At 41.5% G+C, this 20,548-nt stretch overlaps 1 protein-coding gene across 1 annotated transcript; it reads left to right on the top strand.

The window, feature by feature from the left end:
* Positions 1-7,696: 7,696 nt before the first annotated feature.
* LOC308679358 (tektin-2-like) lies at positions 7,697-19,618 on the top strand (the record flags this gene model as incomplete). The annotated part of the gene is made up of 8 exons (XM_081346966.1): positions 7,697-7,852; positions 10,206-10,331; positions 11,723-11,928; positions 12,057-12,200; positions 13,548-13,662; positions 16,498-16,605; positions 18,494-18,637; positions 19,535-19,618. 8 exons carry the CDS (start codon positions 7,697-7,699, stop codon positions 19,616-19,618), a joined length of 1,083 nt encoding a protein of 360 aa, XP_081203092.1.
* Positions 19,619-20,548: the final 930 nt, after the last annotated feature.

Here is a 20,548-nt window from a genome sequence, read left to right as displayed (position 1 = left end):
TTGTGATGGTTCCTACAGCAGACACTGTGACAGAAAAGGCCTACTTCTTGGGACACTTCAGATGTCACTGCTTAATGGATGGGTCCTGCATTGTCAGGCACAAAGAATCAGGACCATTCATGTAGATTGCAGCATAAACAATTTATTGAAGCCTACATGCAAGAAGCTGGTCAACTAATGGTCAGTAATTAAATTGGCAATAGAAAAAGGTCAGCGGAATTCAAGAGGGCTGGACTTGGATCTCTTGTGGCAATGTAAGGATTCTAAACTGATGATGTGTTTTACTCCCCCCCCCCCAGCTTCTCCTACACATGTGCCATTTCTATGAGAACAGAGAAGACGGAGAAACCATGGGAGACAATCTCGCAAACAACCAGACTAGTGTCTTAAAATGATTTATAGCAGTATGAATGGCACCCCGGTGCTCATTGGAAGCCTTGGAGGGTAGCTCTTACACCTTGTAGAAGATCTGCCTTAGTCGAAAATGTCTACACCCTCCCGGGTGAAATTATGGCTGAACGATTTGTGAAACGAGTGTCAGAGTGTCCAGTTGCCAATTGATATTCATGGATGTGTTCTGCCAGTCTTCTGCCTCAGTGGCTCTCAACTGGCATCACACTTGCAGCACAGAGATGTATCATGAGTTGTTTCTAGTGTGCCATGAGATTTTTTATCTTATTTAGATAAGATAAGATATAAGATAAGATAAGGTAACCTTTATTGTCATTTTTTTTACTGTGGGCACAACGTCAGACATCAAAAATGAAATTTAGTTGCCCGCTCTCAAAGCGAACACATACATGCCACACACCTAAGCATACTATATATAACATATACATACTATATACAACATATGTATAGACCTACACCCCTATATATACATAACATATGAATATTAAACACTGTCCATCTTGAATACATAACGGAAGGAGGAAGCTTCAGAGTTCACAAAATTTATACTGTATGGAACGAAACTGTGGCTGAATCTGGTTGTTCTGCTTCGGATAACACAAAGCCTCCTCCCAGAAAGTAACAAGGAAAACAGGTTGTGAAGAGGATGTGTAGTGTCCCAGACAATCTTACGGACCCTGCTCAAGCAAGCAATTTCCTACATCCTTGGTGTATAATTTAATACAAATGGGGTAACTTCCCCTCAGACCATGTCTTACACGTTTAAAAATATGATCAATAATTTCTGGTGTGCTGCAGAACTATTGGTATAGCCAATATCATGCTGTGGATTTAAAAAGGTTGGGAACTATTGTTCTACCTGTTTGCCCCCACATAGTGGTTTTCTCAGGTTTTACTGTACTGAAAATAGATCCGTGTTGTATCTTCTTTGACTACTGAGTCTTTCGGTTTTCTTAGAATGCTTTGGAGGGATTTTTTTTTGTTTGCGGCCTATAGACATGATGAGGGATTATAAGAAGCCATCAATGGTTTCTGAGAAACTTTTGATGGATGGAGGAGTTACTGTTCGGTGGATTGTGATCCCACAATGGGAATACAGTACAATGCATGGATCAGACTTCCCCGGTGGCCCACTCAGGTATTGCAGACTCCTTGAGAAACAGAACAATGTATTGAACCTACTGCCCCCTGGTGGCTGCATTGGGTATTGCAGGTTTAATTTGGGAAAATATATGTTGAAGCTATACTGTATATTCTATGACTGTAATGAGGAGTTGATTTGATTTGAGGCTGTAGGTTTTATAGTTCTATGATGGCTCACTGAAGTATTTCAGGCTGATTAGGAAAAATAGGGCAATGTAATACAGTTAATAGGATTATAGCCCTGCCACTCTCAGCTCATTAAGGCATTCATAGGGTAATATAAGTCCATAAACACTAACTAGCAGTCAGAAGATATGATGAAAACCCCTTACTTATGCAATACATGGACAGACTTAACCATAGTTTTAATGGAGAAACTGTGAGCATCCTAGACCAAGCTAACTCCAAAAATGCTAGAGAAATCCTGGAAGCCTGGCATTTAGAAAAATCTAACTGTTCGGAAATTTCTCCTTAGTTCTAGGTTGGTTCTCTCTTTGATTAGTTTCCATCCATTGCTTCTTGTCCTGCCTCCAGCTGCTTTGGGGAAATGGGTTGACCCCCTCTTCTTTCTGGGAGTCCCTTAGATATTGGAAGTCTGCTATCATGTCAGCCCTAGTCCTTTCTTTTCTCTAGCCTGGCCATACCCAATTCCTGCAGCTGTTCTTTATATGTTTTTGTCTCCAGGCTCTTAATCATCTTAGTTTCTTTTCTTTCCACTTTTTCCAAAGACTTTTTTGTAATGTGGTGACCAAAACTGGATGCAATATTCTAGGTGTGGTCTCACTAAGGTTTTATAAAGTGGTAACTACGATAATACTTCATGTGATCTTGATTCGATGCCTCTGTTTACACAACCAAGGGTTGTATTAGCTTTTTTGGCTGCTGTTGCACACTGCTGGCTGATGTTTAAGTGATTGTGCACGAGAACCCCAAGGTCCCTCTCACAGTTACTGTTTTTGAGCTAGGTTTTGCTTAATCTGTACTTCTACCTTTGGTTTTTCCTGCCTACGTGTAAAATCCTTGCTTTTCTTCACATTAAATTTCATGTTGTTGGCTAGGGCCCATTGTTCAAGTCTGTCAAGATCTTTCTGGATCCTGAGCTCGACTTCTGGGGTGTTGGCTATTCCTGCCAGCTTAGTGTCATCTGCAAATCTGATGAGTTCCCCTTCTATTCCCTCATCTTTTTCATTTCGTTTCATTTGTCTGAAATGGTACAGGGTTTCCTATCTGAGCCGAGTTGGACTAGAAGACCTCCTCAGTTCCTTCCAAGTCTGTTATTCGTTATTTTGGTAATGAAATATCTGCAAGGAAACAACCAAGCTCAGAAAGCACCAAAAACTTCATTAAAATATTGTAGATTCAATGGAGAAAAAAAGATAAGTGATGGGTCATTGTTTCAGAGATATTAGTCTGGATGTTTCTCAATGCCTTCAACAATGACAGAGTTCCAGATTCAGGGTGAGATTCAGAGATATATCTGCCTTAAAAGTTGAACTGTATAATGCAGTCAAATATCAGGGGCTGACCAAGTAGACCAGAGGAAATTATTTATGATATCCTGTATTATGTCATAACTTGTTTTATGATAAGGTTTATGAAATTATCATAAAGCAATTTATAAAATTTGCCCAATTTCAACTCCATGGGATTCATAGATCCCAGATTTTGGATACATTCTGTAAGTTAGCCCATTAGAGGTTCACAAATTATTCCCCTATGATGCGCTCTTTTGCCTAGTTAAAGGTCACAACAGGAGTTTTAGTATTATATAGATAGATTTAACCCAAAGATTTCTGCACTCACTGCTATTTTCTCTTGTTTCTTGTGTACAGCAGTCTGAAATTCTTTCACTGATAGATATCTTTATATGATTTATAGCTGCCATAGATTAATTTAAGGAAAATACATGTGCAAAATACACATTGCTCATGGGGTTTGGATTAGATGACCTCCAAGATCCCTTCCAACTTTATTATTATTATTATAGAGGACAGAGTGAAAATAATCATCTTTGTTGCTCCTCTATGTACACTTTCTAGAGTCTCAACATCTTTTTTACATCGAGGTGACCAAAACTGGATGCAGTATTCCAACTGTGGTCTTACCAAGGCTTTATAAAGTGGTATTAACACTTCACATGATCTTGATTCTATCCCTCTGTTAATGCAGTCTAGAACTGTATTGGCTTTTTTGGCAGCTGCAGCACACTGCTGGCTCCTATTTAAGTGATTGTCCACTAGGACTCTGAGATCCCTCTCACAATTACTACTATTGAGCAAGGTACCACCTATACTTTACCTGTGTATTTGGCTTTTCTTGCCTACATGTAGAACCTTACTTTTTTCACCACTTAATTTCATTTTGTTAGATAACGTCCAATGTTCAAATCTGTCAAGGTCCTTCTGTATCTTAAGCCTATCTTCTGGACTGTTAGCTATTCCTGCCAGTTTGGTGTCATCTGCAAATATGCTGAGTTCCCCATCTATCCCCTCATCCCAGTGGCGTAGCGTGGGGGTGCAGGGGGGGCCGGCCGCACCGGGCGCAACATCTGGGGGGGCGCGACCGGCGGGCTAGGGCAAGGCTGCTCGTGAGCGAGGGGTATCTGTGCCTGCGCCGACACAGAAACGCTTCTCTCTCCGGGTGGGGGAAGGCTCGGCGGCTCCCTGGGTCTATATACGCCTCTGTATGCGCACGCCGCCGCGCGCTCCCGCGAACGAGAAAGAAAGAACGGCAGCGGCGGCGTCTGCGAGCCTCGCCAGCAGCGGCATTCCTCGGTGTGGGCGTGCCTGCGTCTTTGGGTGTGAGGCTTTCGGAGAGGCTGCCTTTGGCTCCTGGTACTTGCAGCCGGTGTAAAAGAACAAGTCTGTGAAAGCGGGCAAGAATTTCAGGCGGGTGGGGGGGGACGGGAGATTGCGGGAGGCTCGATTCTTCTTACACCAGGGGGGTGCCAGGCGTGCGGTGCGAGAGCGAGGGGGCGCAAATTACTTGCCTTGCCCCGGGTGCTGACAACCCACGCTACGCCACTGCCTCATCCAAATCATTGATGAAGATGTTGAAGAGCACTGGGCCCAGAAGAGAGCCCTGGGGCACCCCAGTACACACTTCCCTCCATGTAGATGCAGTTCCATTAAGGACCACATGCTGAGTACGGCCTGTCAGCCAGCTATGAATCCATCTGGTGGTGATGCTGTCTGAGCCGCATTTTTCTATCTTATCAAGAAGTAGGTTGTGGTCTACTTTATCAAATGCCTTACTGAATCACCAATAAGGTTTGAACCACCGATAAGGATTGAAAAGCTGCCAATAAAAGAGAATATTTGTAGCTCAGATTGAACTGTGAAATACAAAAGTTACACATTTTTTTTTAAAAAACCACAACAACAGGGTAAATCAAGAGTTTCTGTATGGAAATGCATTCTTCAGTCATGGAGCGTTTTCTTTTTTAAAATGTCTCTTGTTTCTTATTGCAACCCTCCCACTTGAAATAATGATAACTTTACTTTATTGTCACTTTGAATGTACACCAATTGGCATACATCAAAATGAAATTTCGTTGCATACAGCTCTCAAAGGGTCACCACCTCCGATATATACTCCTTGTTCGTGGCCCGCTCAAATTTCACATTGTCCATTTTAGTCTCTAGGGAGTGAATGATGGCACACAGGACAGATGGAAATGGGGCTCCATGTGGATTAGCCCTCAAATTCGCTTGTATTCTGACAACCTCGCCTTCTTTCCTTTTTCTGATCCTGACTCTTCCACCTTTTCCTTAAAGAGGCCTTGCTTCTTTTCGCCCCTGGAGCACGCTGCTGCCGCTGCCACCAACTCCCCCAAAAGCCTCTCTCTCTTCCTCTGGGCCTGCCGACAGCCTCATCCAGTTCCTTCGCTCCATAAGCTCCAGGTCCTCTCCTCCTCTGCCTCCTCTGGAAACAGCCCTGATTTGCAGTAGAATCCATCACTGGGCCAGCAGTCAGATCTTGCTGCTGGTAGAACAAATTCAAATTACCCTTCTTAAAAAAACAAAAACTTGCCCTAAGAGCAGTTTCCACTATTTGAAGCATTTACTTAACATCTCATGGTTGCCATGGTCCCCTGCTCCTCCTTTGTAAACAGTTGCAGGGAATGCTTTCTGATTGGCTCCTGGAGAGTGTGGTTGCCTGGCAACCTTCTAAAGTGTGCTTAGCAACCTTGCTGATAACAGAGAAAAGCTGCAGGGAGCAGAGGCCAAGTGGAAGAGAGTCGGTGAGTGGAAGGTGCCAAATTAAGGGGAGAAAAGCTTTCCTCTTTCTACCGCAATATCCCAAATCATCTAGAGTTATCGTTCCTTCTCCGGCAGAACATAACTGTAAAACTTTCCGTCTTCTAACCCAGGGTTTCTCAACCTTTGCAACATTAAGATGGGTGGACTTCAACTCCCAGAATTCTCTTGACTGCAAGCTGGCTGGGGACTTCTGGGAGGAGTCGCAGTCCACCCATCTTAAAATCGCCAAGGTTGAGCCTTGCTGTTCTAACCTCCTGTCTGTCTGATTTTATGTTTTTAGATGTTGATATGTATATATTTTTCTAGTTTTGTACACCGCCTAAACTCTACTGGAGTTGAAGGCCTAGTAAATTAATAACAATAACAGCAGCAGCAGCAGCAACAACAACAACAACAACGATAACAATAATAATACAGAAGTAGAATTTACTTCTGGATTATTTTCATGAGCTCTGTTTGTGGCATCGCTGAAGCTATGAGATTTATATTGCTTTCCCCCCACCATCCCATTTCTTTTTTAAAAAATAACTTTTATGGAAGAAGGTTTTCAACAGAACTAAAAACTTTTGAATTAAAGAGGAATAAAGAAAAGTCATAAAGCAAAAAAGAAATATAGAAAAAAGGAAGGGAAAAGATTCTAAAGAAGTGACTTCTGATCTTCTTAACATCTGTTATAAACAGATTTATATTTTATCTTCTCTCTCTACTACGGTAACATCATAGTTTCCTACTTTCTTATAAGCTGCCCTTTCTAATCATCGGATCCATAAATTGCAAGCTCACTTTTCTCTTTTTTTTCCAGCAAAAAGTCCAACAAGAGGTTTCTAGTCACAAATAAATATAGTTACTGATCTTTCTCTAATCAAGCAAGTTAATTTTGCCATCTCTGTCACCTTCATCATGCATTCCTCTGTTGTAGACATCTTAAGAGTCTTTCCATTTTCACTCATAGGAATCTTGCAGCAGGGAACATATAAAAAAATAGTATTCTGTGACTCATTTTTAATTGACTGTCCAGTAATCCCAGTAAAAACAACAACAACAACAACAAAACCAGTTTGCCTTTAGTTGAAAGTTGATCTTTAAAATTCTTTGTTATCTTTCTATGTTTTCTGGCTGTTTTCGAAGTCCACTAGGTATGATAAAATGACCCTTTGTGTTTTGTTTTTGCAACGTAAATTTGAACTACCTTTACACTTTCTGGAGAATTTTTTTTCTTAGTTTGTGATTTTGCGTCCCTTAAATTCATTTCGTCCTGATTTTGCATGATGTTTTGTCCCAGTGTCAGTAGCTTTTTGCCTGCTTTTCTCCACACACACATAGCTACAAACCCACAGACACAGACACACAGAGAGAGACAGAGAGAGACTTTTCTTTTGGTTTTGCATACTGCATTCCTGAATTAATGCATGTTTAGACATTCTTTTTTACTAATCTGCTGATCTTTTGATAAGAGAACTGAACTGCAAAATATAGAAAATAAACAGATTTCTCTTCCATTATTCCAACTGAGCATGCCAAATTTGACCTGATGATTAACAACAGCTTTGTCTTAAATATACTGCTTGCCATTAAGCTGATACATTGAAGAATATTGGCACGTCACCAGTTTCCCATCTGTACTTAAATCAGGCAAGTTTCATGTCTGTAAAAACAAGGTTTCATATTTGCCTAATGTGAAATATTTAATAATGCCTTTAATAATGCCTGTCAAGGAACCGGGAAGAAGGAGGAGGAGAAACAGGAGGACAACAAACAATGATGGGTTTCTTCATTTGCAAGATGGGTTTATTAAACAAACTAAAGCTACAAACCACAATGTAAATAAACCATGGCTTATGCTTTTCTTGGTTGTTGTTTTTTTGCAGCAGGAAACAGTCATGGCCACTCTGAGTTTGAAGCCAGGCCAGAGGTTCACACTGCCAGACTGGCATACCAATTCTGACCTCCTCTCGACCAATGCTGAGCGCCAACGCTTTGCTTCCCACCAGATCAGGCAAGAAACCCGGATCCTTCGCAATGAAACAAATAACCAGGTGCGCAAATGCTGACTGGGGAATTCTGGGAGTTGAAGTCCACATGTCTTCAACTTGCTAAGGTTGAGAAACAATGCTGTAACTGTTCCAGGGCATCTGTGAAAACGTGCATGAAATGAATATGCTGGCCAAAGTCACTCATTTGTGAGATGGGCAGTATATAAATTGAGAACAGAACAGAGCAGAACAGAACAGAAAATATGGAATGGAATGGAATGGAATGGAATGGAATGGAATGGAATGGAATGGAATGGAATGGAGTAGACTAGACAAGACTAGACTAGACTAGACTAGACTAGACTAGACTAGACTAGACTAGACTAGACTAGACAAGAATAGAATAGAATAGAATAGAATAGAATAGAATAGAATAGAATAGAATAGAATAGAATAGAATAGAATAGAATAGAATAATAGACTAGACTAGACAAGAATAGAATAGAATAGAATAGAATAATAGAATAGAATAGAATAATAGAATAGAATAGAATAATAGAATAGAATAGAATAGAATAGAATAGAATAGAATAGAATAGAATAGAATAGAATAGAATAGAATAGAATAGAATAATAGAATAGAATAGAATAGAATAATAGAATAGAATAGAATAGAATAGAATAGAATAGAATAGAATAGAATAGAATAGAATAATAGAATAGAATAGAATAGAATAATAGAATAGAATAATAGAATAGAATAGAATAGAATAGAATAGAAGAATAGAATAGAATAGAATAGAATAGAATAGAATAGAATAGAATAGAATAGAATAGAATAGAATAGAATAGAATAGAATAGAATAGAATAGAATAGAATAGAATAGAATAGAATAGAATAGAATAATAGAATAGAATAGAATAGAATAGAATAGAATAGAATAGAATAGAATAGAATAGAATAGAATAGAATAGAATACTTTATTGGCCAAGTGTAAAAAGAATTTGTCTCCGGTGCTGAAGCTCTCAGTGTATATACCACTACAAAGTAATATGATCATAAGATACCAATAGGAGAAGGTAGCAGAAAAGATTAGAAGGATAATAGTAATGCAACCATACTACATGGGTAAATATCTTTAGACATAATTACTGTGGTAATTAGGTGTTTAGCAGAGTGATGGCATAAGGGGAAAACTATCTTTGTGTCTAGTTGTTTCAGCATGCAATGCTCTATAACAGTATCCTGAGGGGAGGAGTTGAAACATTTTATGTCCAGGATGTGGGTGTGTGTGTGTGTCTGTAGATACCTTCTGAGTCCTCTTTCTGATTCATGCACTATACAGGTCTTCAATGGAAGGCAGACTGGTTGCTTGTTTTTTTCCTGCAGTCCTAACTATCCATTGAAGTCTGTACCTGTCCTGTTTGGTTGCTGCGCCAAGCCAGGCAGTTACAAATGACAGACTCAGTAATTCCTCTTGTACAACTGTAGCAGCAGATGCTTGGATAGTCTGAACTTTCTGAGTTGACACAGGAAGAACATTTTTTGGTCTGCCTTTTTAATGATGGTTCTAATGTTAGGTGTCCATTTCAAATTCTGGGAGATTATAGAATGTGCATGAATGAATGAATGAATGAATGAATGAATGAATGAATGAATGAATGAATGAATGAATGAATGAATGAATGAATTGAAAATGCAGAAGTGAAGCTGATAATGCTACCAGTAGCAAAACACTGAGATCCTGTCTTGGTGCTTGGTGACCATTCAGGTCTGGAAGGAGAAAAAGAGTTTCATCTCAGCAAGAATGTACTCTGATTCTGAAACCAACAGCTTCTGAATGCCCTTGTGCTCCTGTGAACAGAAGTGGCTTGCACGCTGGGTTATTTTGGATCTTGTTTGAATACCAGAGGGGTGCCATGGTTATGAAAGCCTTTGGACAAGTGTGGCCATTTCTGGAACAGGAAGCTCTGCTGACAATCAGTCTTGTTCTTGTCATCTCATGGTGGATTATGGCAACCCACTTTACATGGGCCTTGAGGGCCATTTAGAAGATGCAATCCAGGTATTTATGGACGTGTCTAGACCTCTGCTATGGTGCGGCACTAGCTGCCAAATATCTTCTGATAATTTGGCTGGTTGTCATGTTTAAAAGTTGGTTGGCAAGGTCTCCATACCTCCAAGGCCAACCTGTGTTGGGCTGAAGCTGCATCTGTGTTGTAAGATCAAGGAAAGCAGGCTTGCTAAGAACTCTACCGTTAAGGGAGTGTCATCTTCAAGCGTTTTAGTGTTGAGCTAGGACATTTTATCTTTAGAGGGCACCTTCTCTATTTAATACATTTCTTTGGTTATATCCTATCACTTTCTCAAGAACTGAGCTATCTCAGTGATTTGACTTCTTTTTTCCTTCCCCAGACAAAATGGGATGAGCATGACAACCGCACTCGTCTTAATGAGCGTCTTGACATTGTCAATCGATGGAAAGAAACTCTGGATAAGTGCCTCACCGACATTGACACAGAAATAAATAGCTTGACTCAGGTACGTGATGGACTCATGTCTTCCTCACCCCATCCCATTCTCCAGGAAACTAGTGGCAAATCTCCCATGTTCCGCAGTTCATTCTAAAGACACAACACCAAACCAGATCCTGCATTCCTCCTGAATAGGGAGTGGCCACTTTAAGCTCAGAGCATTTGCACACTTCTGGTAGGCAAGATTTGGGGTGGACTGGAGCTAGCACTAACTTTTTTGGGAAAGTCTAAGGGCAGCAGCAAGGATGAAGTGGTGCAAAATTGTTGAACATTATTTTGTCTTGAGCTATGTCCGTAATCTAAAACCAATGTTAAATCAGAGAAATGAGAGTATGGTGTTGAAGTGTTTCATGGTCCCTAGTGGTATGAGATTATACCAACGATGTTGACCTATAATGGCCATAAAGTTGGGTCTCAAGTACCACTGTTGCCCTACTCCTTCTCTAGACCACTTTTTCCCCCCCTCTAATGCCATGTTTCTTCTCTTCTTTCTCCTTATTAAAACATCTACTGCTGAGTTATAAAACCTTTCAAACAATGCAAATGTTAGCATGACTTTCCTCTTCCAGGAACATACTTATTGTTTGTTTATGGGATATATTTTTAGACCACCAGAATCCCCAGTGCATGAGGAAGTGGAAAAGGGAAGTGAGAAATCCCTCTTTGTCCATTGCTTCAGCTCTTCTTTGTGGAGATCTTGGTGCTCTGTGACCTTGCTTGTTTTCTTGCAGAGGTTTCATTACACCACCAGGTAATTCCATCCATGCACTCAGAGAGCAGCAAGGACCCCAGAGTTCAACCTGAGCCACAAATATTCTCTGCTTTTGCAAACTTTTCTGCTCCAGGATTACTTTGCCCAGTGGGCAGAAGGTCTAGATTTTATTCCCCCCCCCCACCTCCATTTCCTCTTATCCTGGAGCAAAAAAGTTTAGAAGACCACAAGACTCTTCCCTAGGTTTGAGGGAGCAGTACAGTTTTTTCCTGCCTGCTCCTCTGTAAACTATCAGTGATAGTGAGATGGATATCAAATCCAATATTTTAAAAACACAGATCAAGATACACTGCTATGGTGCACAATGCATTTCATTAGAATGTTGCTCCTAATATTGAGATTCGTTGATTCGTTGAATGAATTAATTGGTAAGACCTGCCCATGCATGTAAGCTGAGCCTCAGCAAACAATTTATTTTATTTTATTTTTATTTTAATCCCATTTATATTCCGCCCTTCTCCGAAGACTCAGGGCGGCTTACAATTTAAGCACAAACCAATGTGCTTAGCAATTTCCACAGAATGAGTCTGCTGTCTCCTACTGTTTTTCTCCACCCTTGTTTTGGCTAGTCTCCTGCTTGCTTCTGCTGTTTCTCCTGCTTAATCTATTCTGACCTCCCTCTTCAGATGAAGGAGGCAGCTGAACGTGCCCTCCAAGCTAAAAACCTGCCGTTAGATGTGGCCATTGAAAACCTTACTCTCCGTGAGAGCCGCCGAGCCATTGATGTAGTGAAGGACCATGTGGAGGATGAACTGCACAAGGAAGTGGAAGTGATTGATGCCACCAAGAGAGACCTTCAGCAGAAAGTCAGTGAGGCTTTTGAGCAGCTTTGGTGAGTCCAAAGATTCAAAGGGGCAAGCACAACGTCGTGATGGGGATCTTATGGTAGGTTCATGGACTGTGTCTCATGAAGACAAAGACTGTCTTTGCTCTAATGCAGTCTTGGTTTATCATTCTCAGTCTCTTGCAGGAGGCCCGGCAGCAGTTAAATTTCGATCACCGAGGGAAGAAGGAAGCCCTGGAGATCGACCAGACCTGTCTTTCACTCAGTGTCAACTCTCCCAATATTTCGTACAAAGTCAACCCTACCCGGTTGCCAATTGGGTAAGATCAAACGCCTAGAAAAGAGAGATGGACCCCATTGCCGGCAATGGCAAAACAGTCCCGATATGTCTCGTGACATCACATGATGTTGTGAGTTTGACATGCCTGGTCTAGATGATATCATGTAGAGTTGGGAGTTTATTTACTTATTTTGAAACTATTAAAACTCTGATTCCCATAACCTTTAATCAGATGAAATGGTGCGCCCCAGGACAACACTTTTCCTACCAAGGTACTTCAAATGGGCTAACTCAAGAGAATACATGAAAGCACGTTGCCCACAAAAAGTGTGTTAGCCTACTCTTCATTTTGATAGGATTTGGACAGGAAACTGCAATGGGACCCAGGTCTGCCCCGTTTCCAGTTCAACAGACTTCTCATACTTTCCCAACTAGTCAAATGTTATATATTTATGTATTTGGATTTATGTGGTCATCCAACTCAAACAATGCAACTTTGGGCAATTTACTCCAAGTGGCATAAATAAAAACAACAATCAACAATCAAATCAATAACAGACGATCTGGCTTATTTTTAACCTATTGTCTACTGAGAGCTTACTCATCTGTATCCAAACAATGAGGAAATAGTTATGTGTTTAAGACTTGCTTTAAGGCCAGCTAAGTCAGAGCCATCTGAGCGTTAGAGAGATTATTCAAAGTCTGGCACCCCATCTGGGTACCAGGAGGAGACCCCGTTGCTGTGCACATTATGAGAGGCAGTCACAGAAATAAGCCATGTCCTGTGCCTTGTCAGGGTTTACAGATGCTAACTGATAACTTGAATGGCACTTGGAAGCTGACACAGAGCTAGTGAATCTTGCAAAGAAGTGGTGTTATGTGGCTGGGGTCTAAGTCAATGCATCATGACCAATTCGGCACAGCCAACTTGCCATGGGATAACTAGCCACAGCCAACTCGCAGTGGGATGACTCCCTGTGGGTCAGTTCAACACTGTATTCATCATTTCATTCAGTTACTTTTAATGCTGATGGCTTAAGTTTTCATCGAAATTATTGTAATTCTTGTATTTCTGGATCAATTTTATTTTATTATGATTGGCCATGGTGCCATCAACATTGAAGTAACTTTTGTATTTGTTGAATTGTCCTGCAGCGGGTTTGTCCGCAGCAAGTTGGCCGTGGTGAGAGGTCCCACGGGTAGTTGGCCATGGCGAGTTTTACCCCCTTCCGACATGTTGTGCTGATTTTGCACATGGGCACTCTTTCTTTCACCTATATGTCGAATCTTGGGAAGACTGAGTGAGGGAAAGAGGGTGTCTGTTTGAAAGTGGCATGGATTCGAATTAAATAACCAAACCAATGGAACATGTTTTTGGCTTTTGTAGAACAATCACACCAGAGCAGTGGGACCAGTTCAGTCAATACAACACGGATCGGGCAGAGACAGAAATGAAAGCATCCACAGAGTTGAGAGAGGCCGTCGCTCTCACCATTGCACAGGTCAATTGTTTTGCTTCTGGCTAAATGACAGCAAGCTAATTGTTTCAAAATAATAATAACAACAACAACAACTAAGCCATATCAGAATACAAAATATAGAACAATAATAAGACCATGTATAGCAAAGTAGAGTAAAAGGCGGAACTAAAAGAAAATACAAGTCATATTTTTGTTTCTTCCACGCTGCAATTTAGCCCAATCAGATCCATACCTGCAGATCTAGTATTGTTTCGTTTAGGTAACATTTGGGTTCTGATTAGACATGAAATACAGGTAGACATCCCACAACTGGGATTAGAATTAGAATTTCCATTGCTAAGCAAAGCACTTGATTTTTACAGCTTTTTTTTGGCCACAGTTGTTAATTGAATCCCTTGGTTGTTAAGTGCATCACTCGATTGTTAAGCAAATCTGGTTTCTCTCATTGAATTTCCTTGCCTGAAGCCAGCCAGGAAGGTCACAAATGGTGCTGCAACCATTGTAAATACATGCTGGTGCCGATGTGCAAATTTTTGATCACGCTAGAATGCTTGCAAATGTGAGGACCAATTGCAAGTCACTTTTTTCAGTGCTGTTGTAACTTTGAATGGTCAATAAATGAATGGTTGTAAGCTGAGGACTATCTGTATGTTGTTTGTATATATGGATTCCCAATTTTTTTTCGTCTAATACAGCAGGGCTTTTCAACCTTTTCACCCATTGTACCACTTTTAGGATATGGCAACATACAAGTACCACCAGTTGCCTAGCAAGGTGTCAAAAACTTGATGACCGCCCCCCCAAAAGGAAAAAAGTGATGTACAGGTAGTCCTCAACTTACAACAGTTCGCTAACTGACAGTTCAAAGTTACAATGGCACTGAAAAAAGTGCCCCCCAAGCCACAGCCGAGCAAGACACCTGCCTGCCCGCCCAGTGGCGCTCTTCCTCCTGTCCACTGTTGTGAGCATTTCTGTTGAGGATTGGCAGCAGGGGGTGGTGTTTGGTTTTTATTCCCCCCCTCCCCATCTGCTGGGTGGTTGCAGCAGGTTTTGGTCACTTCACAGGACCCTGGGACACTGTGACTGTCATAAAAATGAATCAGTTGCCAAGCATCTGAATGTAAATCACAAGACCCTGGGGATGCTGCAACATTCCAGCTGATCAACACTTTTTCTGGGCTCAGCAGACGTACCGGGATCAGTGCCGAGCTCCAGCTATAGCCTGGCACTGATCCTGGCACTTCCAGTTAGCCCTGACAGCCCTGAAACACCAATCAGCTGGAAAGTGGTGCTGATCCTGGTGCTTCCACTGAGCCGACAGCCCTGCAGCTCCACCTGTCTCTCACTTAGGCTTGTGCGGTGCTGCCACCGGTTCAGCTCATTCCCCTCCCCCGCTACCACTTTTCTAGGATGGTCGCGTACCACCTGCCAAGTGCCAATGTACCACAGGGGTACCCGTACCACTGGTTGAAAAGCCCTGTAATACAGTATTTATCAAGCTTGACTACTTTAAGATGTGTGGAATTCAACTCCCAGAATCCTCCAGCCAGCATGAGTTGAAGTTACGCATCTTAAAGTTGCCAAGCTTGAGAAACACCAATCTAACCTGCAATCTAAGATCTCTCTCTCTCTCCCCTCCCCTCCCCACAGTCCGGTTGGCATTCAAATAATATACGGACTATTTCCTCTGTCTCCGAGCTTCAACCACTAAAACTACTGTTACATTAGAAGTTACTATGGAATTATGGCAATGAATCTATGTAATATGCCAGGTAATAGGAGCAGTGTCTAAAATTTAGGATATAGAAAGACCCTTTTCTTTCATTTCATTTCATAGGCAACTTTGTCCCTTAAATGGACAGCATTAAATTATATATTTGGGATTCACCTTTAGAAGAAACAGAATAAGAGAGTTATAAGAGGGGCATTAGAGAAACCTGTCTGAAAATTTCAGACAAAATGCTACAGAGATGCATTGTCTTATAGTATACTATTTGGGAATAAGGAGGATTTTGTTTTTAACCTGTTCTTGATGTCTGATTTTGATAATAAATGGATAATAATTGAAACTGAAAGACTTTGGGCCAGTCACTCTTTCTCATCCTAACCTACCTCGCAAGGTTATTGTTGTGGGGGAAAATGTAGGATCTAAATCAAATAAATAATATACATAGATGTTATTGTTTGTGTACTTGTTCTATGGCTTGAGAAAGAATCCAGAAAATGACAAATTACATTGTGTGTGTGTGTGTGTGTGTGTGTGTGTGTGTGTGTGTGTTTCTTTCTGAATTTCCCCCCATTGTTAAATGGATGTAGCATAATTCTGGCAGTCAATGCTTTAAAAAAAACAACAGTGGTAGGTATAGTGATATGTGCATTCAGGACATATAATGCTTAATTTAGATGTGAAAGCCCGGGTTGAAATTTCAGTACATTGAATGACTTCAGCCAGTTCTTGTTGTCAGCCAAATTTATTTCCCAAAACTGGTATGCCCTTTAAACACTTGAAATTAAATGTATAAACCTGCAAAACGTATTGACTCAAAGAAACAAAGAGACAAGCAAGCACGTCCATCGTGTATGGTAGGAAAAACAAACCTCACAATGGCAGCTGTAATGGTGCAAAATAAGGTCCACCCATTTCTAATGTGTATTACATAAAAAATGTGTATTACATAAAAATAGGTGGCATTTCAGTTGCATCATTGCGAATTCCATCTTGAATTTCTGACCATGTCCGATGGAGACCCCTGCGGACAAGCGAAATGGCTGTTAGCCCTAGAAGGAGAAGAATCTCACACTTCTTTAATTGCAGTTTCTCTGTCTATTCTTTTGACTTGAGTTTTTCCTTTCTAGACTGACAATGAGTTAGAAGCTCAACGTGTGGCTACCGAATTTGCTTTCCGGAAGAGGATCCATGACCTGGAAAAAGCTCTTGATGAGCTGAGATGGCAAGAAAAGAACGTTAGTCTTCAGCTCGGTCAGGAGACCGATCAAATTTGTGAAGAGTTCATTTCAGGGTTTGCACGTATAGATTGAATTTGGGTCCAGCTGAGGTTTTCTCCGGCTGGTAACATGGATTAATTTCAGAGAGATGCCCAGGGGACTAAACAGAGTATTGCTAATTCTCAGGATTTCCCATAATGCCTCCTCTCCCTTCTTGTGAGAATAATGCAGGAAAGAGGGAAGTTGAATTTGGGAAACTGATGCCCTTCTGGTCCTTCTTTTCAACATGAAGGGAGCAGATTCGTCTTGTTTTACGCATTCCCTTCCCCAAAGAACACAGAATTAAAGAATTAACAGGCAGTCCTCGATTTACGACCACAGTTATGACTGAAAGTTGCTAAGTGATACTTTTGTTAAATGAGTCATCACGTGACCGGACCCAATTTTGTGACCGTTTTTACCATAGTCAGTAAGCGAATCACGTGGTTTGTTAAGTGAATCGAGTTTTTCTGGCTTGTTGGAAGCCTGGACAATTGCAAATCACGACGGCAAGAAACTGCAAGCATTTTAAATGCGACCTTGTTGCCCAGTGCTCAAATTGTGATCCTGTAACTGCGGGGATGGTGTGAGGGTGGGGTTTTTTTTTGAGCAGGGGTTTGCCAAGGCTGTCATAACTTTCGACCATCATTAAGTGAACGGTCGTAAGTCAAGGATTACCTGTACTTGGGTCATCTGAAGATAAGCTAAAGCAGGAGTAGGCAACCTTGGCTCTTTTATGACTTGTGGGCTTCAACTCCCAGAATTCCTGAATCACCAAGGCTGGCTATGCTGGATATGTCAGAAGGACCTATGTTGGTGGCAACAGGTGTTACCAAGGTGGTAGTTGAAAGCAAGAGATGGGGTCAGAGTGTGCCAAACCAGAGACAACTCCTAGGAAAAGGAAGTTTTAAAGATCTAGTCTTCTGGTTTAGACAGGGGGGTAACACAGTGGTCCCCAACCTTTCTGGCTTTGTGAACTGGCAGGCGGGGGGGGGGGAGAGGAGATGATTCAGCGTGAACAGCAGGCAAGCGTGCACACACATGCTCTCCCACTGCTTGCACAAGTGGACCTGCATGCACGTGTCCTCGCCCGTCACTTCTGCGGCCCGGTTCTGAATGGGGACTGCGCTGCGGCCTGGGGATCGAGGAGCCCTGGGTTAGCAAGTTATGAGGACTTAAGATTCAAAACATTGTGCAAATATAAAAAAGGGTTAATTCAGTGATCTCTTTGGTAAGTAGAGGTCTCAGTGTGAACATGAATTTTTTAAAAAATCATCAAATGAATGAAATAATAAAATTATAAACAAGAACTCAAAAGTGGCTGAGCAAAGCTAAATTAATTCTTGTGGACTTTTGTTCCTTGCTCAGTTGCTCCCCTGCCAACATCATCATAACTTCCATGTCTCTCCTCGTTTGATATCACTCATCGCTAGCTAAAAAAGAAAAGTGATATAAAGAACTTCCCCAGAAGTTCTCTGGGCATCCTCCAGAAGTGTGAACATCAACTCCCAGAATTCCCCAGCCACCACAGCCATTGCTGAGAATTCTGGGACTTGAAGTCTATGCCTATGGAAGACACTAATGAAGAAGATTGCCATAGGAAGAGCTTCACACTGCTTGTGTTTATATATGTAGCATTAGTTTCTCCTGAAGTCTGCCCCAAATCTTTCTTGGTCCTGCTATAGGAGCTTCTGTGTGAAAAATTCATCCTGAAATGAGCTTTAACCCCATTCCTATGCCTGCCTTTTACGTGGAGTTGGCATTATTTTTGAATCCCCAGGAAAAATACTAAGGAATTGGTCAGCCAGGCTTTCTACGTTTTCTGCCTGGTGTTTCTGGAAACAAACCATAATTGTATCCCTTCCAGACATTGGAAGAAATTGCTGAAATGGAGGAGGACATTAGACGTTTGGAGGAAGATCTCCAAAGGAAAATAGCCAGTCTGAAATTGGTTCACACTCGCCTGGAGACTCGGACTTACCGTCCCAATATGGAGCTTTGCCGTGACCAGGTACAGAATGTTTTTAAGGCTAGAAGGGAACAGTGTGGATAAGAAATAACGGTTGCACTGAGTCTCTGCTTATGTATAAAGTCAGGACGACATTTCCATGAAAGAGATGTAGATACCGATAGAAGAGACTATTTGTAGCTCAGGGTTGAACTGTGGGTGTGGGGTCTTTAGTGTTCTCTGAGCTTGGTGGTTTTCCTGATGTGCCCTTGGTTGTTTTCTTGATATGCACTGATGTTGTTACCTAGTTTGGTAATGAAACGTCTGCAATAAAACAACCCGGCTCAGAGAGCACCAAGGACTTCACAGAGATGTAGATGCCATATATTTCACAGGGCTTTTGTGGAGTACTCTAGTTTGGGTGAATCCTAGCATCTACTTAATTTAGATGCAAGAAGACTGAGGGTGACTGTTGTCTGTACAGGTAATCCTCACTTAACAATCAGTTGTTTTACAACAAGTTACAACAGCCACGGAACAGGTACTTTGTGACCCATGAAGCAACCTTGGCCATTGTAAGTGTTCACGCTGTCCCACCCACCGTGGCTATGTGACTGCATGTCAGGTGGGTTAGCTTTCCAACTGGTCATGGTGTTCTGTGGTCACATGACCATGTTTTGCAATTGGCATTTTTGCCTGTTTCCGGGGAAAAAACATCCATTCAAATAAATAAGTTTGCTTGACGACAGCTATGCTCACTTAATGACTGCCACGAAAAAGGCTGTAAAATTACTTCCAGTCACGTGGCCACCTCGACTTACGACTGCAGTTTAGGGTGAAGAAGGCAGAACATAATTCTTTATAGCAGAGGTGGCAACGTGGAAAGAATGGTACTTTTCTGATCAGTCTGGCCTATTTTCTGAATCCTGAATTGCTTGATTACTTTCTCCTTAACTCTAGGCTCAACATGGATTAACAGATGAACTTCATCAACTAGAAGGCACAATAGCTGCATTAAAGCAAAAACTGGCACAATCACAGTAAGTTGTAGAGTGTGTTTTAGTTCTAGTTCCGCTTTAGGCACAAAGCCAGCTGGGTGACCTTGGGCCAGTCACTCTCTCTCATCCCAAGGAAGGAGGCAATGGCGAGCCACTTCTGAAAACTTGCCAAAATATTTGCAAGGACTTGTCTAGGCCAGGGGTCCCTAACCTATGGGCCACGTGCCCCATGAGTGGCTGGCCAGTGTGTGCATGAGCACAGCCCCACTCACGCGAGCATTGCAGATGTTCACAGCCCCATTTGTGAAAACAATGGGTGTTTGGGTACGTGCATCCATTTTCCTCCCCCCAAACCATCCCTTCTTTTCCTCCCTCCCCCGCTCTGCACCACCAATCCCGAAAGGTTGGAGAACTCTAGTCTAGACAGTCATGAGGAATAAAAAAATGACTCAAAGGAACCAAATAAATACATAAATCCTGTGTATACACCCATTCACGCATAAGCCAAACTTCGAATTTTTAACCAAAATACCGTGAAAAATGCCCCACCTGCAGATAAGCCAATGGTGAAAATTAAAACATATGAAAATGTTGAGGATCGTATTATCTGTCGGTGGTGCATTTTTAATGGTATTTTGGTTAAAAGTCAAGTGTCAGCTTATCCATGCATGGGCTTATCCACAAGTCCATATGGTAAGTATGATTAACTTGATGAGTTTTAAGACATTTGCATGTGTTAAAATGCAACACGCTTTAAAAACACACACAAGCCCTATTGTTTACATAGTTGTAAATTCAATTTTAGGGCCATAGTAAGAAGATTGTGTAAGGTCTGGGAGAATGATTGAAACATCAGCCGAACTGGAGTCATGACAGATCTATAATGGTATCAATTCAGAGCCAATTAAATAATGCTTTGGCTTTAACTTCCACACAGGGGGGACTTAATTTTGGGATTTGGCTTATGACATGCTAT

Source organism: Vipera berus (assembly GCF_964194415.1).
Source record: "Vipera berus genome assembly, contig: HAP1_SCAFFOLD_276, whole genome shotgun sequence".
Classification (NCBI taxonomy): domain Eukaryota; kingdom Metazoa; phylum Chordata; class Lepidosauria; order Squamata; family Viperidae; genus Vipera; species Vipera berus.
The sequence above is the reverse complement of the archived record's forward strand: the minus strand, read 5'-3'. Positions and strand labels throughout refer to the sequence as shown.